The sequence below is a fragment of the Centrocercus urophasianus genome, unplaced genomic scaffold (assembly GCF_019232065.1).
Source record: "Centrocercus urophasianus isolate 14NV4802_14NV808 unplaced genomic scaffold, USGS_Curo_1.0 seq_20, whole genome shotgun sequence".
In the NCBI taxonomy this organism is placed as follows: Eukaryota; Metazoa; Chordata; class Aves; order Galliformes; family Phasianidae; genus Centrocercus; species Centrocercus urophasianus.
The window spans coordinates 13,274,278-13,297,917 of NW_024884756.1; the positions used below are offsets into that span (position 1 = coordinate 13,274,278).

At 37.2% G+C, this 23,640-nt stretch overlaps 1 protein-coding gene across 5 annotated transcripts in view; it reads right to left on the bottom strand.

Annotated features, from left to right (window-relative positions):
• The window catches only part of NBEAL1 (neurobeachin like 1), an 80,926-nt gene that overhangs the window by 9,631 nt on the left and 47,655 nt on the right, over window positions 1-23,640 (bottom strand). For all 5 annotated transcript variants that reach the window (XR_006169409.1, XM_042821944.1, XM_042821946.1 and 2 more), the window contains 28 exons: window positions 23,440-23,599; window positions 23,091-23,179; window positions 21,581-22,165; window positions 20,972-21,147; window positions 20,453-20,606; window positions 18,814-18,942; window positions 17,873-18,178; window positions 17,625-17,774; window positions 16,853-17,010; window positions 16,037-16,161; window positions 13,725-13,851; window positions 12,467-12,615; window positions 11,524-11,657; window positions 10,537-10,638; window positions 9,234-9,329; window positions 9,021-9,145; window positions 7,749-7,889; window positions 7,527-7,657; window positions 6,271-6,380; window positions 5,717-5,834; window positions 5,088-5,185; window positions 4,764-4,880; window positions 4,167-4,256; window positions 3,910-4,019; window positions 3,157-3,329; window positions 2,611-2,705; window positions 1,379-1,495; window positions 544-705 (listed from right to left, as the gene is read on the bottom strand). Coding sequence is in view for 4 of the 5 variants with exons in the window: in XM_042821944.1 (XP_042677878.1) it covers window positions 544-705; window positions 1,379-1,495; window positions 2,611-2,705; window positions 3,157-3,329; window positions 3,910-4,019; window positions 4,167-4,256; window positions 4,764-4,880; window positions 5,088-5,185; window positions 5,717-5,834; window positions 6,271-6,380; window positions 7,527-7,657; window positions 7,749-7,889; window positions 9,021-9,145; window positions 9,234-9,329; window positions 10,537-10,638; window positions 11,524-11,657; window positions 12,467-12,615; window positions 13,725-13,851; window positions 16,037-16,161; window positions 16,853-17,010; window positions 17,625-17,774; window positions 17,873-18,178; window positions 18,814-18,942; window positions 20,453-20,606; window positions 20,972-21,147; window positions 21,581-22,165; window positions 23,091-23,179; window positions 23,440-23,599 (4,227 nt within the window). In the remaining variant the exon portion in view is untranslated. The remainder of the gene's footprint in view (window positions 1-543; window positions 706-1,378; window positions 1,496-2,610; window positions 2,706-3,156; window positions 3,330-3,909; window positions 4,020-4,166; window positions 4,257-4,763; window positions 4,881-5,087; window positions 5,186-5,716; window positions 5,835-6,270; window positions 6,381-7,526; window positions 7,658-7,748; window positions 7,890-9,020; window positions 9,146-9,233; window positions 9,330-10,536; window positions 10,639-11,523; window positions 11,658-12,466; window positions 12,616-13,724; window positions 13,852-16,036; window positions 16,162-16,852; window positions 17,011-17,624; window positions 17,775-17,872; window positions 18,179-18,813; window positions 18,943-20,452; window positions 20,607-20,971; window positions 21,148-21,580; window positions 22,166-23,090; window positions 23,180-23,439; window positions 23,600-23,640) is intronic.

Consider the following 23,640-nt stretch of genomic DNA (forward strand, 5'->3'; position numbering starts at 1 on the left):
GTGCAACTAGTACACTTATGTTTATAGTACATTTTTCTTCCAGAAAAGTTCCCATCCTCATAGAAATCATAAGTTATACAGTTAGAGCAATTACACAGCTACTCAGACAGAACAAATCACACTGTGAACATTATAGCTGCCTTTCTGACACAAAATTAAGTCACATCAGCATATTCCCTGGGCATCTTGCCTTTAAAACATATTGCTTCCCTTATAAAGTTCTACTTCTGTGAGTAATGGAGCATGTTTCCCCTAGTTTTGCATTTCAAAGTAACTCTCCCAGGAATATTTGTTAGTGCATTCTTAAGACATCTTCCTTGCACGTGTTTGGAGATGTTCACGAAGCTTACAGCAGCATGCTGTGTCTGTGATTCATCTTTTCAACACGTTTAATTAAAATCCACAGGCAAAATAAAAAGGAAAGACATGGTATGGACAAAAGTCCTACAGTTAAGGAAATGAGGATAAAATCAGGCACATTTATAATTAGATGTCTTTAGCAAAAGAAGCAGACTTTCCATGAACCAAGTAATTCTTAAGTACCTTAAGAGTGGTCTTTCCTTCTATGCTGGTGTGGACAACGATATGGCCTTCCCAGGACACAGCCAGATTAGGAACAGTCAGCAGGAGGGAACTCTCACAAGGTGGTCGCAAAGTTCTCATGTACTGACCTTTCCGAATGGTGCAGATAATAACAGTCCCATCCTGCAGAGACCAAATTTAGGTAAGCTGATACTCAGCAGCAAGCTCTGAGGTAAATTACACTAACACACACAATGAGTATTTATTAAAAAAATGAAGTATTTTGAAAGTACTTAAAGTCAACTATGGATTAGGACTTCTGAGCATTAAGGGCTCTGCATGAAGAATGCTTCCCGTCGAGGCCACGTAGTAATGGCATATGAAAAAACAAATTCAAATAGAACAAGAAGAAAAGGATAGACAAGAAATCAGCCATTTTTACAAGACATTTTTGAGTAGGCATTATTCACATTAGGTAGTCAGAGCTTAGCAGTCAGCCAGTACAGTACAGAAAGGCAGAATACAAGGAAGCTGTAAAGAGCCTTTGGGGCTAGGCAAACAGGGAACAAGCTGCTGCAGAATTGTTTCTCTGAGAAGTTTAAGTACTCTAAGTAAGTTCACACACTTTGAAACTCATCAGTGCAAACTCACTTGACATACTAGTTGAGGTCTGTGCTGTGTAGAGCCTCTTTAGAGACTGCTGACTTAGACAGCAAGGGAGATAGCACATCTTTTTGACACGCAAGGTTGAAGAAAAGATTGTGAAAAAACATTTTTGGTATTGTGCTTAACATCAAACACACTGTAGGCTTGGAATGAAGAACTGGCAGAGAAGGGAAAGTATGAAGATGCTTACCCTGGATCCTGACACTGCCATGTCCAGCTCAGTGCTGATGCCAACACTTGTAACTTCATCAGTATGCCCGTAAAGGATCTGTAATGGCTTAGGTGTCAGGCCTACAGGCACTCCTCCCTGAGAGTAACAAAAAGTGCAGTGACATTCTCTTGCAGCTGAAGGATAAACTAAAATAAGTTTCTGGTACCTTCAATGTTAGCTGTGAGAGGTATATATCTGACATAGGCCAAAACCAAAGGAACAACTCATTTCAATTTATTGCCTTTTACGTCAGTAGCCCTATTTAGTGAAATGAAACAAATGAACATACAAACATTAAGTAGAGGTGAAAGAATTCCATCGCATTCCTTCTGATGATCAGGTGTGCAAGGACCACAGTGAGCACTCCAAACAGGATTCATTTGTTCACCCACTCACTACTACTTTGTTATCTGAGCTTATTCAATTCTTTATATTTTAACCTAGAATGAAGCCTTGCCTTCATAGACAAGGTCAAGGAAAATGATACCTGTTTTGCTTAAAAACTAAATTAACTCTGATTTTCTAGGGAAAAATAAGGAAATAAAACTTCTAAGTGACTGCCACTGGTATGATATACAGTGGAAATTTTGCAATAATGATTACTAAAAACAGTGTATTATTTGTCCACACAATTGCAGGGTGTCAAGATGATTTAGTGCTTTTGCTCCAGCAAGTATACTGTCAGCATATAAAGACTTGGTCAGACCAGTTCTCAAGCAAGAGCTGTGCTTACAGCAAAGGTATAGTAAAGAAGGTATAGTTCTGCAGAGTCTTCATTATAACTAATGTGAGAGAAATCTGACTGCCAACACCAAGTCCTGAAATCCTTGATTACACATGAACTGCAGAACAAGTGTCAGAATAAAGAGCTAAGAAAGATGGCAACAACGCAGAGCAGAAGTGGCAGCATGCAGAACGCTACTGCCACAATGGAAATAACATCACACTTTTAAGTATACATTTACAGTGTGAAAGCATTAAAGAATTCTGAAATGCCAGTGTAATGTAAAACTAGTTAAACAGACTAGTGATACCTTAGCTAATTCCTGGTTTAAGTCACCAGTACTTTCCATAGAGGAAATGCAATGCTAAAATGCAACTGCTAAAGCTGTTAAACCTGAAAGAAGGGAAATCAATGAACCATCATAGCAAGATAACGAAACAGAAAAGGATTCAGAAACTGCATTTCAGAGTAAGCCTAAATAACATACCTGCTGAACTATTTGCCATATCATGCAGGTTGTATCTCTGGATCCAGAAATTAAATGAATTCCACAGTAATCTATTGCCAAGCAGGTCACAATATCTAGATGAAGGAGAAACAACAAGAATTTGATGTAATTCAACTGTAATTTCACCACAGTGTGATGGTGAGCATGCAGACTGTCCACCGTGTAGCCTCATTTACAGTCAACATGAAGCATTCTACCATGCTAATGACTGATGAGGCTGTATCAACCAATGAAGCCATTATACAACCAGGTGTACTAATGTGTCTATCACCTTTGTTCCCTAACAACAGTCATCAAGCTTTATGTTGAAACTACATTAAATTACTACAGCAACTAAAAAGTCACTCAACTATTTACATATAATCACAGTTCAGCTAATAATCTGTTCTTACACTGCCATTCCGTTATGATTACTGCACCTGCCAGGTTAGGTGCACTGGTTTTTAACTCTTGCAGAAATACAAACATCAAGAAATACAAACAATACATAAAGCCTTTCATTTCACTATGTAAAGAGTTACTAACCCATGTGCCTGATGTGCTGTCCAACCAGCTTGCCTTTTGTAAGAGATGTTACTCTGATGCTATTGTCCCAGTGTCCTCCACTAAAGAGGAGTTTTGCATCATGAGATACTGCAAACAACTTGGAAGTGATCTCCAGTCCTGGTGCAAAAGGACCACTCATGTTACGCTGTGTTCTGTAAGCAAATGATGAACAATTAAGAGTGAACTTGGTTCAAATCTTTCTTTTTAAATTCTTGTATCTTTAAAAAAAAGAAATTATGTAGAAGAAATCTATAGAAGAAGCTATAAAAAAAATGATAAAATTCTGTCCCCTTGATATCCACAGCAAAACTGTCAATGCCAAGAGTGGAAAACAGATTAAATCACGCAATTTATAGTTCTGTACAAATAACTAATTACCCTAATAATGTAATTTTAAAGTAAAAGAGGAATCTTCTCAAAAATCAGAGAACAATGACAACTTACACCTTCACTGTATTTTAAGACTGTATGAAGAGCATTCATCTCAAATTCCAAGATGATGTTTTATAATAAATAACTAGAAAAATAGAATGAGAAGTAGCTCTAAAGATGAAGTGCCATGAAATATCCCTTACAGGGCTCTTTACTAGAAAGGTAATATTAAGCACTAGAAGATGCATACCTAGCTAGAAATTCAGCCAAAAGAAAACAATACAGTCCATTTTCTATCAAACAATTACTCTATTTTATTACTATAGATGCATTCAGCTTATGTCCTCATCATTTGCTTACTTGGGATTTGTCACTGTAGTATCTTTGATGAATGTAAAATAGTTGGAGATGTTTTTATCATAAGGCAGCCAACCATGGGTTCCAATAATACAATTCAGACTTGCTGTTACCTGCGAGAGTTAGAAAAATTGATGAAACCTAGAGACTTTTTTTTCTGGTATTGGAACTTGCATAAAAAAAGGCAAAGCAGCACATTTGCACCTATTTATTTCGACTGCTGGCACTCTCCAAGATTAATATTGACAAATGCAACTTACCAATATCTCTGGGCTTCCCTGAGACATAAAGGAACGTGACTGATTCTTGGGGACAACAGCTTTGACAATGGGGACACCATCACTGATTCCCTAAGAGAAAGGACATAGTTTTGATTTGATTATACACAAGAGGTAAAGGTCAAGTGTAGAGTCTGTGAAGAGTTAAAACCTAAATCCTCTAATCAAAACCAGACCTTTAAAGTACAGTTGGGCATTGACACACACGTACTCAGTTCATACAGGTATATAGCATCACAAGCACCAGGGCATAAACCCTAGCTCTGCCCTGTAACCTTGAGTTTAGTCACCAAACCTAGCGAATCCTCAGGTACCACCAGCGCTGTTCTTAGCTTTCATGATTTAGTTGTTAACTTAATACCCAAACAAGACTCAAATTCATGTCCATCAGATACAGATTTATGGGATTCAACTTCTTTAAAACTAACTAAAAAGATAGATTGTTTCATACAAATTGCACTTGAAAGGATTTTCTTCAAATAGGAAGCAAGTCTACTTTCATACGGCTTATGGCTTTCTGTTTCAAGAAGATCAGAAGTCTCAGATCAAACTTTAATCAGCTTCAAATAATGCATCTACCTCTATGAAGAATGACTTCAGTTCAGTGAGGTGTTGGAAGAGATTCAGAGTAGAGGTATCACTTCTAGTTAGTCTTTGCACTACCTCTTCTGCTGACAACCTCTGAGGATGGGGCTCCTGGAAGATTAGATTTGAAGAAGCGTCAAATTAGACAAAGACACTCAACTTCTTTCAGAAAGAAAATGAACTTATTTTGAAAACGCTATGTTAAATTTCCCTCACAGTGATCCTTAGAAATGGTAATGTGGGAAACTTATTTTTCATAATTTGTCTAACTCAGTTGAATTTAACCAAAGGTTTGACTGAGAAGAAAAAGAGCATTACCTTCAACAGCTGGCAGGGAGTTTGTCCAAAATTGTTTATCATCCCTTCTAAAGCTTTCCTTTCCTTCTCATCTGTTAAAGCATCCAAATCCACTGCTCCTGGATTGCAGCAAGAAGGGTAGAAAAAAAAAAATAGAAATCAAACCATTCATACAGAAAAGATTAGCAAAGAAACAACAGAAATTCATCACAGCATCATTGCCCTTTCCCAAAGGAAAGCCTCCAAACTACGCATTCATATAAAATACAACCTGAAAACACCGCTGTCTCCATCAGTGTTAGAAATGCAGATTTTTTGACTTGTGAAATGGATTTAACACACTTCACGCATGCGATGTGCTACACACAAAAGCCACCCAAAATTCACTTTTGGTGTTAATAGACTAATATTAATTCACAATATTTTTTATTCAATTTGCCTCAACTCCTAAGCCTTTCCTATGAATGCTTTTAGGCAAGTGAACAAGAAACTTGTATTCTGACAAATACAAGTTATGCTTTCACATTCCATAATTCTCTTGCTTTACTGTATATTACTACATGGCATGATCACAAATCAAGTGCTTTCTAGCTAATACCCAAAAACCCATAATTCTGATAACAGTGACAGGAAAGTATACTGCTTTGTACCTTCATAAGTACAATAATAGAACACATTGAGTGCCTCCACTGCAGCTGGTCCCCTCTGCTTGTAGCCAAAAATCAAATCGATCCATTCATGAAGATGAGCAGAAACATACTCTGATTCCTAGAGGAAAAAAAAACACTCAATAGTAAGAATGCTGTTCCTTCTTGAAGTATTTACTGATTTCTGTGAAAGAAATTCCTAAAATAAGCATATGCACAAATTAAGTGTACACTAATGTATGGGACAGAAGCATAGAATATGGCATAAGCACCAACTGCCAGAGGGAAATTTAATACAAAGCAACACATCTAGAGCTGTTGAAATGCAGACGTGAAATGCAAGGTAAGCTTCTAGTTCTCTATAATTATTAAAATTCAAGGGGAAGCTTATCACCCAAAATCATTTAGTTCTGCATTGTATCTCCTACGGAAGCAACATTCAAATCATCAGCATCCTTAGGCTCTTTCCTTTTTTCATTCAAGCATTTTATTTACATGCACAAGGCTATCAAGTGAAAATTCTTTCCTTATTATTTCATGCATAACCATCATCTTACCAGAGCCTTTCTATGTTTATAAATGAAGTCTTCTGGGGAATGGGCCCACTTGGGGAGAACAACATCATTTACTGCTTCTTTGGACATTTGAAGCTGACCCAAGTTAAAGCCTAGTGAGAATTTTGGAGAATTTGAAGTTACTACAAAATACTTCCAAAATCTTGCTTTCTCAATAAAGGTACAAAGGGTTCAAAAAGAATGCAAGGGAAATAATTCTAGCAAGGACATAGGAGGCTAAGATCTACTCTGAATCTTTTAAATGTTAAGTGATATGGGATAATAGTTATCCACAGCATCTAAATGAGCTAGAAGCTGCAGTCTCAATCTTAAAAGAAGCATTAGTAATTTACACATCAGAAAAACATACCTGCATTTGCTCTATTTTATCAGCACTAAAGCTTCAAAACATTTCAATAAGATTATGTGTAAGTACGAACTAATAACTAATAGGTTTATGTCATCCTAGAGTCAAGGGTTCCAAATCTTAAATTCTACCAGCTTTCATAACAACAGCCCTAAAATATTTAAAAGACTTTTGAAAACATGACTTAAGTGTTGCAAATTTTAGTAACTTACAACTCTAGTAACTGTAGCTACCAGACCAAATTATCAGCAGCACAAACATGCAAATCTACTTTTAAACTGCCTAATAGGAAATAAAAAATTCCCCTGGGCAAGAAATTCAAAGAAGAAATATCTAGGAGTCTCACACATCAGAATGCAGGGCATTCTCCTTCTAAATTTTATATGTGAAGGAAATAGTTTGTTCCCCCCCCCCTTCTCTTCTCATATATTTTAAAATTTTATATGGGTCTAAAAATCAACCAACTTCACATGATATTGTCAGATAACAGTAACAATTTGCCTAGAATAACAGATGTGATGTTTTAAGTTGTCCAAGCCATCATTCAACAAATCTAGTCTAACAAATAATTAATATCTATTAACTTCTATTTGATCTATTTCTATTACCTTTTAAAAAAAAATATTCAAATGAGCATCTTTGCTCTTTTGTTAACCAAACAATGGTTTTAGCCATCCTTAATCTCCCACTCTGAGTTTTAAACAACATTTAGATTACTGATCAATATAACTGCTCTCACTGAACAGTTTTGAAGACAGCACGATGAAGTAATTTCCACAAGTATATTATTAGGCTTAAAGATTAAAATACATCACAGTATTCATAAATGGTTGGAACAGTTCTTCTCAGAAGAGGAGTGCTCTATGCAGAATATTCTGAGCAGTCTATTTACCATTTTGGTTCTCTAGGAATTCTGGGAAGTAGAAAAACTCTGGAATAAGTTCCTTGACATCATTGGGATTATCCATGAGTGCTTGCCAGGTAGCAGGAATAGAATGGAACTGTCGATCAGCACAATCAAACCTGGGGGACAGAAAACTCACATCAGATTGATTACTGCCTTGGTAAAAATGACATGGAAGAAAGAGTTGGTACTGCTTTGCTCATAATGTACCTGCCACTTTGAAGTTGGATATGAAGAGTTGTGAAAGGTTCTACCCGAATGAGGTAATGCATGACACCAGCAGCATTTGAGTAGTGTGTCCCATAGTGAAATTTGTCAATCACTCCAAGGGGATCCTCAAAATTATCATATCTTTAAAAACAAAAGACAGCGACAAAAAACTTCTATAAATATAAATAAGCACTGCAGCTGATATACACACAGATTATACTTATTGGAGGGAAGGACTCAAAAGAATTGATCACAGTAATTTGTGAAGGAGAATCACATCCAGTTCTATTAAACATGGGAACACAAATTCTCAGAAAATCCCTAAGCAAAAGGGACTTTGATATGATGGATCGCCCTTTGCATACCTGTTCTTTATACCCTTCCCTATGCATCTGTTATAACATATCAGAAACTGGATAAAGGGCAAGACTGGCCCTGTTTAGCATGAGTTCATACGAGAGAAAAAAGCAAACCCATGAATAAGCTGGATATTACTGAAAGAATTTGTTTCCTGCAAGACTGAAAATATCAGTTTGTGTGACCAATTCAAGATGCAGAGATGCCCATTTTCCTCTTCTGCTGGCAAACTCACTCTACAGTACTATGCCACCATCCACTTGATATATTCCTCCACATGACAAAGCTAGTAAGCAAAACCACAGTTGAGTACTGCTAGAGAATCAGTTTCATTATAGTCAGGAATAGACCCAAATCAAAGCAAATTCTCCATGTTCCAAGTTCTATGGAGAAAACTGGTTTTGCAGGAAGCAAAGTGCCATCTGGTATAATAGCACTCACTCCTCACAGTAGCTAAGAGGAAGGATAGATACACTGATGTGTAGGTGTAAATACTTGTCATTCCTACATAGAAAGGAACTGCTGGGAGCAACTGAGTTACATTTTATTTCAAAGATAACCTACACACACACACAAAAAAGCAGGAAACACAGATCTAGCATCTCATCAGCATGATTTCACATTCCTTATCTTGAAACAGATGCAAGACACAGCATATCTCTTCAAACTACAGACCTTTTCATCTCCCCAGAGAAAAATCTCAATTTAACAACAGTAAATTTTGTCCTTTCAGTGCTGCGTGAGCTAACCAATCTGAATACAGTAGAAACAAAGAACTGTCAAACCTTTGCAAAAGCACCTGGGATGTTAAATTGTTAGATTTTTAAAATTCCAGTGTCACTATTGCATTTTTAAATATGTTATTATCATAGAATCTCAAATGACAAAGAAATAACTAAGTGCTCAAATACATACTTCTCTTTCACAGCCTTAGCATTCTTCTCATTTACCACTCCAATGGGTTTGGATAGATCCCTAAAGACTGCTGGATTATTCAGATCCAGTTCTTCAGATGTATAATCTCGTAAAATCCAGGGGAACTGGAAAGAAAAAAATGAACCAAACAGATTAAATCCATCTTTAAAAAACAGAAACAATACGGAAGTTCAACAAAAACTTAATAATTACCACAGGATATTGAGCAAGATCATTGTAAGTTCGTCCTGCCATTGTGTTCAGCTGAATAAGGTAGTCAAAGTTGGATATTTCTCTATTCACCCATTTCTGAAGGACAAAATAAATAAAGAACATGGAAGCAAGTTACACATCAGTATTTCCTTGCTGCTGGAGAGTACTATCAGCAAGTAAAAGGCACTAGACTATGAGCATGGTATGAATGTTCAAATTTCATTTCTCACAGTCACTATTATTTCCCATTTGATTTGATGATTATACTACATTTTACAGAGTTGCTACATTTCACTGAAATACATTCACTGTGCTGTATTTCATTGAAATCATATCCTTGGTTGATATCAGTACTGTTTTAAAATGCAACACAGCAGACAGCTAGCAGCCTTAGAACAAAAAGGGGAAGCAAAATAGAAATGAAACAGAATACAGGTGAACAGATATGGGAACTGGGAACTGAACTTTGAAATCCATTAGAGTTCAAAGGTCAGAACTTTTAAGTTTTTCTCCCATTGGTTAATGGTAGAAGAACATGTAAACATATGTTGCCCTTCCTCCATTATTCTATTTTAAACCAATCAACCAACAGAGCTGTGATTAGAAGGATTAAAGAGCTTTATGCAGTAAGATGGAAACATTTCACTGCAGAATATACAGATATACTACATGAATATACCAAATGATACCTTATGTCCTTGAGAAGAAATTAAAAATGAAGTACTCCCAATATTTTTTAAATTCTTAAGTAAGAACTGCCTTCCCCTCCATCATTCCCTCAGAGAAGACAATGATTGTAGGATAACAAGATAGAAAATAAAAATCAACTGTATTTAGAGAAGTGATCCATGTTTAGGGTAATATCAAAACGTCCATTTTTACTTTTACAAGTAAAAAAACCAATTCCCTTAAAACCATACTTCCTGCTCAACCTTCATATATGCTTTGCTGAAAGCCCTGTCCTGAAAAGATGGCAGGGAACATTATTTGCTCATGTATTGAGAGAAGACTGAGAATACATGTAAAAGACCACAGACCAAAAGCAAGTCTCCTACATGTTCTCTACTCTTGTTAGATCACTTGTAATAATCACATCAGCACCAGACTACTTACATGGCATAAACTCAGTGACTGTGAACACAAAGACTGCAATTCTAAAAAAATGCATGTGGAAGTTTAGATATCAGCGGCATCAGAGAAGTTGGCAGTTGCCATTGGAAATGATAAATAAAAATCAGTACTCAGGGACGTATAGAACTCCTTCAAGGAGCAGGATAATACCATTTATGCTGAAGTTTCATACCTGCATCAAACCTGAAGCTTTAAAGAGCTCCTGAGGAGATCGGGTCCCAGAAATATTTGGAGAACGCAGTGACAATATTCGACTGTATACTTTGTTTCTTACCTGTTCAAACAGCATAAAGATACATATTTTAGATATTGAAGCTGACAAGTACACAATTTCACTGTTAGTTACAGTGTGCAAAGCAAATGGAACACGGTTACACTTTAAACATTTGTCTCTTGCTGTATAAGCCTTTGGACACATGGATACGATATCCTTCAGTTTCAGGATACACATCGTGAAGTGACTTTTGTTGATGCTACAGTAAAAGAAATTCCACTAAATATTCTTCTAAGAAGGCTGCTATTCAAATAAGCTTTCACTATTTTCCTTACAAAACTAACACAAAGATTGATTTATTTAAAATGTTTTTCAGCTGTTATTCTTGAATTGACTGACTGGTATGTAACTTTCCTTAAGTCCTGATATTCACCTTAGTTCCATGTTCAATGGATCATTTACATTAATGCAGGAGAAAAATAAAAGTTCATTAATTGTAAATCACAGAACAATATTATTTCTAACTTTGTATTTAAAAAAGTCTCTGTTATTAGTAATTAATTTACTTAGAATATTTTTTTAATAGTGTAAGCTTCACAGAATCTTAGAGGTTGGTAGGGACCTCCAGAGATCATGGAGTCCAACCCCCCTGCCAAAGCAGGTTCAAGACATTCAGATTACTACTGAGGTAATTTTAGTTGAATTACAGCTCTGTATCACTAAAAAGAGACAGGAAAAGTCTTGTTTTATTTATCTTTATTCAGTTTTCATATGTCAGACTGAGTTTTTTGGAGGCTGCAAATTTATATAATCTTTAAGCATAGCAAATAATTCACCATTATTGTGCCAGTTTCATGAAAGACACCAGATACAGATAAGGTCAGCGAACTAGAACTTGACACTTGTACTAGTAACAGTAAACAAGAAAATTTACCAAACACATACCTCCTTATTGAAGTTGAGGAAGTAGTTGGTTTGATCTGTAAGGAAGATCTCCAAAGCTGACCTCCTCAGGTTGTACCGACGCAGATGTATCTCTCGAATTTGAGAAATGTGCCATTTGAAATCAAAACCAACCCCTAAGAAGAGCACTTGGATTACGGGATTTGGAATCTAAATCTTTTCAAAAACTTTCCTTATTCAAATAATGCAGTATTAAACACCCTACTGTCAACCATAAAAAGCATTTTTTATACATGGCTTGGTGAAACATTTTGCTTGGAAGCCTCATCTGCTCTATTACGGGAGAAAAAAAAGACGGGCAGTAACTAACAGGATGAAGAATCTGGTTTTGCTTTCTGATCAAAATACATTATGAATGTATTTTGTTGGCAAAAAATATGAACTGAAACATCTTTGATTTCTTAATCAGGCTCAGATAGAAGCTTCTGTGTAGAATTCTCAAAAGGTTAGCATCTTGATCTATAGTTTCTCAAATTTTACCAACAATTTACTGTTTTCATGCTTAACCATGCATATTTCATTGAAGTTCCTTAAGTAAAAAAGAAAAGCCATTAATTTTTACATACTGTTACTTACTCCTCCTCCTACTTAAAACTACAACTTACTACTCTTAATCAGCACATAAATGAAACATGTCATGTAGAACAGAAATGTGGTTTAAGAAATAAATTAGAGGAAATAGCATGATGCTCATTAGCAGCATTGTCAGCAAATCAACTATTATTTTTATAGAAATAATCAACATAAGAGCTCAGTTTGCATAGTTTCAGATTATTTACTATAATTGGATTGGTCAGAGGCTGACCTTCAGGAACAATGTTAAGTACAGATCCACACCCTACTTTTTTACAATTAGTTTGGTGCTAAATCTCTACTGAAAACAGAATTGCTGAATTGAAAATAAGAAGCCATTGGTTATGCTCACCCTCCTCTTTTTCGATGCTACCATCAAAGAAATATAGGTGCTGGGTAGTGACCTCCAGTCTGCCAGGTATCACATCAATTATAGTAATCAGTTCACAGTTTTCAGACAATATTAGCTTTTCTTTCTGACTCTGTTCATCCTTCTCATCCCTACCAAAAAAAGCAGGTGTTAGGGGTTGGGTAGGTTATACAGTTGCTTAGGTACTTGGTACAGCTTAGAAAAGAATCAAATTTGAAAGACAAAAAATACACCACGCAAAATTATACGAAACCACTTCCATTAGCATTTAGAAGTCTAGTAGACTGGTTTGAAAACATTTCTTAACATTGCTTTTCGGGCTTGCTATTTCAGTTTCAGGCACAATGAATTTGACTTCCTCTGAAGTACAAAAACAACAGGTTGCATTTCTTTCGTATTGAAGGTACTTGAGTGATCTGGCCTGAAGCTAATCCCTGGTTCCTGTTACTGAAGTGAACTTCAGACATATTTGAAGAAGTGGCTGATCTTAAGTCTACAGAGATGCTTTCAAAAGTTACTGAATGTTTGCTTGTGAGGTACAAGAGAATTCATCAGTATCACTAAAAAACAAAAAAAAAACAAAAAAAAAAAACCACCTCCACATCTTCTGGGCTTCAACAGCATAGACACACAGGCACATGCACAGTAGCCAGAGTGAATGGAATCAAGTGTTTACCCTCTCTTCCTCCTTGATCCCCACCTCTCTATTAAGAAAAAACTGAGAGGAAGAGTTTCCTAAAGTCCACAAACGAAGCACAGCTGGTCTTCTCCCCTGAATGAGACTATTAGATTACACTAGTTAGATATTCATGCTGTGCAACTGACAGCATAATGAACAGCTCTGGCTTCCCTGGACAAGAGCTGGCTCCAAACTGGTCCACACCCTCACAGGTTAGACCATCTCCTGAGAACTACAACAAATGCACAGTGGGAAGCCTCAACAATCCTGCAATCTCAGACCAACTGAGAGCAGCGAATCACATATCCTCACAAATGCTTTCTCTGAACTTGATACACTCAGACTTCCTTTCCCCTGGTGCTCTTCATGCATCATTGTTTATAATGAGAAAGCAGCAGCTTTTCTGCTACACAAATTACTACAAAACCCTGGATTGGACTACTAAGGACAAACAAAGAGGAAAGTTTTGTATGCTAATCAATTCTTGAAGTTGATTCCCTATTCCTTCCCACATACAAATTACATAAATGAATTTCAGCAGTTCATTGCTGTTGCACTTACATATTGGAACTGGCTGCTGTGTCTTCTTCTGGCAGTTCAAGCACATCATCTTCCAAGTCACTCACTTTCACCTGCTTCACCACCTCCAGAAGCAGAGACTCACTAGAGGGTTGTGTCTGGTACACACCTATCGTAACAGGTGTAACAGCTCAGAAAATTTTTTGCTAATCCATTTCACAGAATCACAGAATCACAGAATCACAGAATCACCCGGGTTGGAAGGGACCTCAAGGATCATGTAGTTCCAACCCCCCTGCCTAGCAGGGCCACCAAACACACACATTCAGATCAGGTTGCCCAGGACCCCGTCCAACCTGGCCTTAAACACATCCAAGGACGGGGCATCCACAACCTCCCTGGGCAGCCCGTTCCAGGGCCTAACCACTCTCCTTGTATAGAACTTCCCCCTAACATCCAACCTAAATCTTCCCTCCTTCAACTTCGATCCATTTCCCCTAGTCCTGCTGTTGTCAGCCCTTTTGAAGAGTTTACTCCCCTCGTGGGTGTAGGTTCCCTTCAGGTATTGATAGGCTGCAATGAGGTCACCCCGCAGCCTTCTCTTCTCCAGGCTGAACAAGCCCAACTCCCTCAGCCTGTCCTCATAGGGGAGGTGCTCCAGCCCCCTGATCATCTTAGTCGCCCTCCTCTGGACCCTTTCCAAAATCTCAATGTCTTTCTTGTACTGAGGGCTCCACACCTGGACACAGTACTCCAGATGGGGCCTCACAAGAGCCGAGTAGAGAGGGACGATCACCTCCCTGTCCCTGCTGACCACCCCTCTCCTGATGGAGCCCAGGATCCCATTTGCCTTTCGAGCTGCCAGAGCGCACTGCTGGCTCATGTTCAGTCTCTCGTCCATCAGGACCCCCAGGTCCTTCTCTGCCGAGCTGCTCTCAAGGACCGCTCCTCCCAGCCTGTACGGGTGCCTGGGGTTCTTCCGGCCCAAATGCAAAACCTTGCACTTTGCCGTGTTGAACCTCATTAGGTTCACCCGAGCCCAGCCCTCCAGCCTGTCGAGGTCCCTCTGAATGGCATCCCTTCCTTCCACCGTATCAACCGCACCATTCAGCTTGGTGTCGTCAGCAAACTTGCTGAGGGTGCACTCAATTCCCTCATCGATGTCATTAATAAAGATGTTAAAGAGCACCGGTCCCAAGACAGACCCTTGGGGGACACCACTTGTTACCGGCCTCCACCTGGACATAGAGCCATTGACCACCACCCTCTGTCTGCGGCCTTTCAACCAGTTTCTTACCCATCGGGTCGTCCACCCATCAAATCCACTTCCCTCCAATTTGGAGATGAGGATGTGGTGGGGGACCATGTCAAAGGCCTTGCTCAGGTCCAGGTAAATGACATCAGTCGCCTTCCCTTCGTCCACCATTTTTAGAAAGTTGAACTACTGAGTGGATCTTCTACTGTTGAATGCTATCTTTACTCAAGAAGCAACTTCTTCAGACTCTTTCAATACTTCAGAGGGCAAGCAGGACTTTTTAAAAATGCTCCATGAATTACATTCAAATATATGTCAAGTTAATTGGTAACGGTACATTTCAGAAAACAGTGAAATTTGACTGGTATTCACAATACATCAAAACAATTAAGGAACATTACAGCAAGAGGGTGGTGAGGCAGTAGAAGAGGCTGCCCAGAGATGTGGTAGATGTTCCAATCCTGGAGACTTTCAAGGCAAGGCTGGATCAGGCCCTGGACAACCTCATGTAATTATGGGTGTCCCTCTTCATTGCAGGGGAGTTGGACTAGATGACCTTCAACAGCCCCTTCCAACTCTAAGGATTCTACAATTTTATGTATGTATATAAATTACCTATATATACAGAGAAATAAAATTTACATAACTATATGAGGAAAACAAAAACCCTAAAAACTGTATTCTAATGCAGACATTTCCATTAAGATATTCCATAGTGTTTTGCCAGATGCTCTTACAGCATGCAGGTTTCAGAGAAATGTACCTCCGTGGGGTTTTTTCTCGTTGTTGTTGTTTTTAGTTAATCTGGGTTTACAGGATTCCAAGAAAGATATGCAACTGCCTATTATAAAACAAAGGAGCTCTTGAACTATTTTTCCACCAAAAATACACACTTCAATGAACAAGAGGAAATTCTTTCCATTGGGAAAAGAAGCTGCTTCAGGTCAAAGCATCACTGCTATGTTAAATATTATTACCGTAGAGGGAATAACCAAAAAAAATAAAATGATTTAACTACCTGTAACACACTGATTGTTAAAAACACAAACATATCAGAGAAAGTCACAGAATCCAAGTAAACCATTAGGTAAAACATTACCTAAATTATCTCTCAGGTCACTAGCATCCTGATGAGAGTTGAAGTTGTAATTCTGCACCAGTTTTAGTCTCATACGTGAAAAATTTTCAACATTTGAAAGTTTCCAGTGAACAGGATGCTGTTTCCTGAGAAAACAAGAATATCCATATAAATACTTCAAAGAAGGTAAAAACCTATGAGCAAAATGATTACAAAGAAATACGTATTTAAAAAAAATCCTCAAGCCACCTACACATTGGTAGACTGCAAAACATAAAAGCTATCAATTGCATTTCAATAGTATGTCATATTGCAGCTCTGATCATCCTAAAACATTTTGCATGCAGCATTCATTTTCAACTGCAATACAGCAAATTGTTTACACTAGAAGTTCCAGAAAGTCTTTAGTTAGAATTCACCCACAAGTTAGGGCAGGCAAAATGTAACATTTTAAATTGACATCAGCTTCATGCACATAAAAACCTCTAACTTATTATTTTTAAAGACTATTCTCTCCATCGAAAAGAACCATTGATGAGTAGAATATCTCAAGAGGGTTGTTTTGGTTATTTTTTGTCATGTTTTTTAAGAGTAATGTTGATAATCAATTTGCATTTGTCACTCCAGGTAACCAGCTCAGCAGTACATTTCAAACTTCATATGTTTATAACTGAAATGCAGAAATCATTAAGGATACATTCAGTATTAAGTCCACATGTCAAGAATGGCTATTCAAGTCAATTTGACAAGGTTCTAGTCATATGAAATAGTAAGTTAATCACACAAACAAATTCCTTTCAAGCATCATATCCTGTTTGATTCAAGAAATTCACTTACATTTCAGACCAAGGACCACGTTCAGAGAGTAAATAAAGTTGGGCTGCTCTCCACTGTCTCAGAGTAGCTGTGTGTTGACTATGAAGTTGCTTTAGCATACTGTTATACCGCAGGTTTTCCTGTCGAGCCTTTCTGCTGAACGGTTCCACAAAATGCTCCTGAAAGATCATTAAAAATAAATCCAATACTGAAAGAACGGTTTTGCAACTTACAAGAATTCCTGCAGATGACAAATATATAGAAGTGGTTTAGCAGTAGACTTTTCTGAAAATGTAAGGCATTGCTTACAAGAGAGATTTTTGAAGACTTAATACTGTTTAACAATTAATTCTAATGCTTGAACGGAATCTGAACCTTACACAGAAAGGTCAGTTTTTCCACGCAATAAATGGGACCTGCTAACTGTTCTAAAACATTCCCTAGAGTTGAGAGAATTTGAAATGTTAACTCATATCATAATGGAGGTTTTAATAATTCAGGTTTTAATAACTCAAAACATACATCAAAGTGGAAAAAAAGTAGCTTATAGCTAAGGATAATCCCAGGTTACTGTACTATGGAAGATCTGTCCTGAAATAATTCTGCTTACAGACAAGACTCTTAAACAAAAACAACAGAATTAAATCTTCTACATGTATATATAGTCAGACTCAAAAATCTTCAACAGAACCACCAACATGCCTGCAGTAACTTGAATTAGGTTATTTTGGAATTCAATTTCTCCATTTTATTTTTTTATTAATCCTGAGACATAAGCTACTGAAAACCTTACCTGAAATTTCAGCTTGCTTTCTCCTCTCTCCCGATCTCGCTTGTGCATATTCACCATAAATGCCTCATAACAATCCTTCCAATAAACTGCCATCTGCTCATGACCATGTCTGAAGGAGTTTTCTTCATACTGCTTCATATTTGGAATAATCTGTTCCCATCAAAACAAAGTATGATTTCTGAATATGAACTCCTCTGCTCTAATGATGAAAACAAGTGTGAATGACACCAAAAGAGTTAACTACTTACATATTTATCAATATAAACCTTCCATTCATCAGATCGGCAATATTCTTGGAAGTCCTCGAAGAAAGAGGGGCTGCCATTGGTAGAAGGCAATGAAGGGAGATGCAGATTCATGAAGAGAAGTTCATAAATTTTGGATACCAGCGTCCGAACGAGCGGAATCAAAAATGAGTACGTTTCTGTCTTCTCTTCTATTGATCTACTTAAGATGCCTTCTAACTTCCCCAACAGGTAGCATGCTTCAGGTTGACTCTCTATTACTTTGGTTTGAAGAAGGGTGTTCAGTTTTGCTGCTGCCATAGCACAGACCTACATAGACAAACAACAAAGTGAGTGCAACTCAAAATAGTAATTTGGAGCACTTATCTTTTAGCACAGAAGTATTTACATACTCTGTTTGTATCTCAGGTAGCCCAAGGGCACACAGGCATCACATACAGGCACTGATCACTTAATTCAACCTGAGTCAGTTGCAACCTCAGTCACATAACTGCATTAAGGTAAGTATGTGCCTTAACAAACAAGTCTGGGTTTTCTGAAGGGTTCATTATTCCAAACACAGCTCTGCTAACTTTATAACAATTGTCCATTCAGCCTAACAGTCCAGATTCACATGCACTGAATCTATGCAAACCTGAAACCACTAACAAACATTTTATGGTAGAAACGAAAAGTTGCTATCAGGACTGCTATCTTACTGCTACTAGAAGCTACATAACCTCCAAGTTCAAACAGCTTGTTCTCTACCTCATTCACATATTCAAGATACGCACATCGATGGGACCACAGAGTAAGTTTGCAAATTTTTTTTACTGGGGCTTACCATTTTCATGTAGAAGGATAAAAGTCTGCCATCACTCTTCTCACTGGTACAAGCAGATCCTTCAGAATCAGAACAGTTACACCAAATACGCCCTTAAAATATATTGGAATTTGCAACAAACCTGTAAGTTGTCTTGTGCAATGAATCCAAGGAGCAACTGGACTTGCACCTGTGAAAACCAGGCTGCTTCTGGGCCAGCAGAGTACCAGACTGACAGGCTATCCATAAGAATCACTAATTCCTCCAATAGCTGTCATAAAAGCAGAAGATTTTTGTAAAACAAATTACCAGTAACTATTCCAGATGGAGATGCAATTATTTCAAAGAGCTGTAGAATTCCCACTTCTAAGTTACCCAAAGCCATATCATCATCCTAAAAGACTGTAGCTAAACCAGTAATCTGAAAAAATTGACTGTAAAATACAACTAGCCTAGTATGTTAACTCAAGTGTCTCCTGAATAAAGCCAAAACCAACATATTGTATATATGTCTATCTTCTTCCTTTAACTTACTCCAGGAAATGTCAACTCCTTAAAAAAGCTATAGATTCCTGCAGCAGGATTGCTACAATTGGAAAGACATTCTTATCAATCATGCAGACATTACACCAACAACCAATTTCTAGTTCAGTATTTGTGGGTTTTCATTTTACCCTTTTATTTTGTGTGTTATGTGATGTGAGTAATGCCAATATAATTCACTAGCAACAGTAATATGTATGGTGCCTTGAGAAGTAAAGCAAGGCTTCATCAATGAATACTAAAATTGATGAGAAGTTTGAAGCTTCATAACTACCAATACCTTACATTAGGATTTCTTTCTGAATCTCTCCTAACATAGAAACCAAAACCTGACAAAAACCTCACTACAAAATGAAGCTAATCATAAGATAATGACCCATTTTACCATCAAACATTTACTTAAAAGTAACATATCTTGGTGTATTCCCTAAAAAATTTCTAAAATATAAAATTACTACTCTGTTAAGCCCCAGACTCACAAGAAAGCTTCTGTAGCAAGCTGAAAGCTGCTTAAAATACTGCAGTGCTTTAAATTCTCCCTAGGCACAGTGGAAGACAATTTACAGAAGTCGTTGTTTTCAATTCAGAGATGGCAATAAGCACAACCCCCATTGCTCCAAAGTTCCTATCTCATTTGTAATTAGATTTCACAAAGCTAGATCATAACAAAAAGCAAAACCTTTACATAGAGCAGTCTTTAAAAAAAAAAAAAAGAAACACAAAGGAAAGCTTTACAATTACTCTGTTTGTTCACAAGCCTGCGGTATGGAGAGCAGCTTAGCAATTACTCCATTGAAGACTTAACATTACTTTTTTTTTTTTCCAACAAATAACTCATATCTGCCAAAAATGGAAAGCAAGGACAACACAGCACAAGAGGAAAGACTATTGTTGAAGTTACATAATTTCATGAAGAAAGCAGGAAACAGTCAGGAAACAGATAGTTTCTCTACCTTACCACTTACTGTGATTGTTAGTTCTTTCCTCCCTCAGGGCTCCTATTTCTGACTCCCTGGACGTATAAAACTGGGCATACATTCATAAGTAGCTCAATATTCCCTGTAGTAAGCTTTTAGGATTTTTCTTATTAAGGGACAATCTAATATGTTTCACTATGAACCACTACTCTCTAATATCTAGTTTAAAAACAAACACCTAGAGGAGATGACATTATCCAAGTTGACAACTTTTTCATTACTATTTCTACCCACAAAATTTCCATTATGCAGTTACTGTACCTTTTCTGTCCATAAATTTGAGTTAACAAGTCCTTCTGCCTGCAGGAAATCTTGTACAATTAGTAAGAGCCGGAAAGCATTTTCAGAGTGTGTAGGGAGAGCTTTAGAATCTCTGTTATCAGTGACTGACCATTCTAACATCTTCTCCAATAAGCTGCATGTAAAACAAAATCCCGAAGTAATTACTACATGTTCCAGCTGTAAGTGGCTTTAAAAAAATCCTATTAAGTATTTAATTGAATCTCTCAGTCCACAGCGATAACTGCTGTATTCTCAATAAGACAGAGATGTAAAAGTTTTTAAAGAGCACATGAAACTTGGAATACAGCTTTTCAAAACCTTAAAACCACATTACCTAATAGGTAGTAAAATATACTGATAGTACATGAAGATAGAGCTAAAAAAAAATTGTATCTTGAGGGTAAACATCCATTCCTTCTTAGCCTTACTAAAGCCCACTTATTTTTTCCCTTTTTCATCAAAAAAAGGATAGAACCTGCCCATGAACAGTACACTCACTTGAGTTTTATTTCATCAGAAGGTCGCAGCAACTCATTAGATATTCCCAGTTTAGTCAGTGCAGAAAACACCTGTCCTCTCTCTACCCAAGCCTCATCATCAGATCTTTCAATGCCTTTCCACATTATGCACAGCAGGATGTCTGTAAGTAACTGTATCAGTTCATTATCACCCCCCTGCAAAAGAAAAGGAATATTTACAGCCTTTCAACTCCTATAAATCTTCACAGTTTCTCCTTCATCATAGTCTCTCTATGCTTTCCACTTTTTTGTTTGAAAACTCTACAGTCTCAAGTCTAGTAGCTAAATACACAAAATATGGGAAAAAGTGGCTTCCCAGAAACTGTAACATATATTGACATCATTATTTAAACCTAACCCTTAACTGCCCTTTTGTTCTCCCTACTCCACCTTTGCACAAGCAATTCCAACCAAAAAGAGACATAACCCAGAGATGTCCCCACTGACTGTAAGAACATTATTGGCTATTTTGCTTCAGAAGATTAAGAATAAAAGGACAATGATTATATGCCCATTAGGGATACAATTAGAAAGGAAAAAAATTGCAGTCATTAGGAGAAATTAACCACATAGGTAGAAAATTACTTACTCCTTGATTTTCAAATGAAGATAGATCAGCAGCACTGAAGCCCACATCGCTTATGACATCTAGCTCCTTTTCAGGCTGCCCAGAAAATGGTTTTCTGTTCTCTATAGGTGATGGTGTGCTGGGCAGGCTATCTGTCATCTGATTCACAACGTCAGCTAGTTCATAAGAGTCAACGCTGGATAGATCTAGACTCAGATGTGAAGGATTACTGCGCCACAAATCTTCTCGGTCCTCTGACTTGAAAGACATCTCTGCTGTGGATGCATCTTCCAGTGGCATAGCAGAGAAATGAGCTGGGACATCCAAGGATTTATTGTCTTCTAAACTCCACTGATCAAACAATCCATTTATAGATGCAAAGGTATCAACTTTATCTCCCTCCATCTTATCAGCATGATATTTCTGAAGTTCTTCAGCAGGAGGATTTTTCTCCTCTTCCCTTGAGGAGTCAGCCCTGTTTTCTCTAAAGCCAATCCGGACCTCAGAATTTTCTTTCAGGAAGAGTCTGATCAAAGTGTCCTGCCAGCCCAGCTGCTGAGAAATCTGTTGTGCTGCATCCAGTTGGGAATGCAAAAGATGCAAAACCTAAGGATAGAAGATAGTTCACACCTACACATTAATTTTAGCTTGAAACTAAATTCTATCATTCATTCTATCTTTTAAATTAGAAGATTTATGACCTTACAGCTTTCTTTACCTTTTTAGCAGCTTATAAAAGAGTCATATTGAATTAACAGAAAGCATATATATCACAGAAATCACTCAAAATTAGAAATGCATTAAGAGCAAAAAAAAATCCCAGGAATACAACATGGGGGAAAAAAAACAAACAACTATCAATGTACATCAGTAAGTCCTCACTTTTCAGTCACTCTTCTACAGCAATTCCTAGAAAAGGCAATTATCAGAGCAAATAATCCCATTAACAAAATCCTAGCACATTATATGCTTAATTAGAATCTATTAAACAGAAAAATTAAGAAAGCTAAAGTAAGCTACAATATTACTAGCTTGTTGATAGCATACATGTGGCTTATTTTGAGAAACTTTGGTATAGAATATAGTTTCTTGGAACTACATTCAGTACTACCAATTCTAGTGATACAAGCCAGAGAGCTCATTTAAGAGTTATTACTTTTTCCATCTCCTCTCTGCATCCTTAAATACTCTTCCGAACCATTACATGTTCTATTAAAAGTAACCTTAAGAATGAAACAAAACCTTGAGCTTAAGCATCCTTTGAGAAAACTAATTCAAATCAATACTTCTAAAACAAAAAAAAATATGCTAGTTGAGAATCACTGGAGAGACTTGGGGTTTTGTTTTTTAAAAGATTTAAATATATGAAGTTCAACATCAAGTTCCATATTAGCTTTTTTCCTAACATCCTAAATCATTACTAAAGGAAAGTAGCAACAGCAGCAGCCAGTGTAGCTAAAACATCTCAAATAAGACATCACACAATATAGTTTATGGATTTAACAGTACTCTATTTTTAAAGGTAACTAACCTTTCTACAGATAACCACTCTCATGTTTATATCTGATCTATGAGCCAGATGCACTACAGCTAAAAGATCTTTATAATTCACAGCAGGATCTGTGGAGAAGAAAAAAACAAATCAAACTATTCCGTGCAAGTGATGTAACAGTTAAGTGTTAAAAATAGCTTTGGAAGTCACTTCCACAACCAGGAATGGCAAAGGGAACATGCTTCAGGGAATTAAGAAAACAGCTGAGACGAACATGGACTGCAAGTAGAACAGATTCATAAAGTAACTTTTTCCTGAGCAAAAAGCAAGTGTATTTGCCTCTGAGCAAAGAGGCATTTACTAACAGTAGACAACACTTCCCCATTACCTGCATGGAGAACTTGGTTAAGAAGGTTTTTTATGAGAGAAATAGTAACTGAGGATTCATTCAGGAGGAGTCCAAGTCCAGAGTACCCCACTTCTCTGAGTCTCATACGGTGCTTACTACGTTCATAAACTTTAGTACATTTCAGCATCTCTTCCATAATCTGTGTGAAAAAGCACACAAAAGCAAAATAATGAGGAAGCA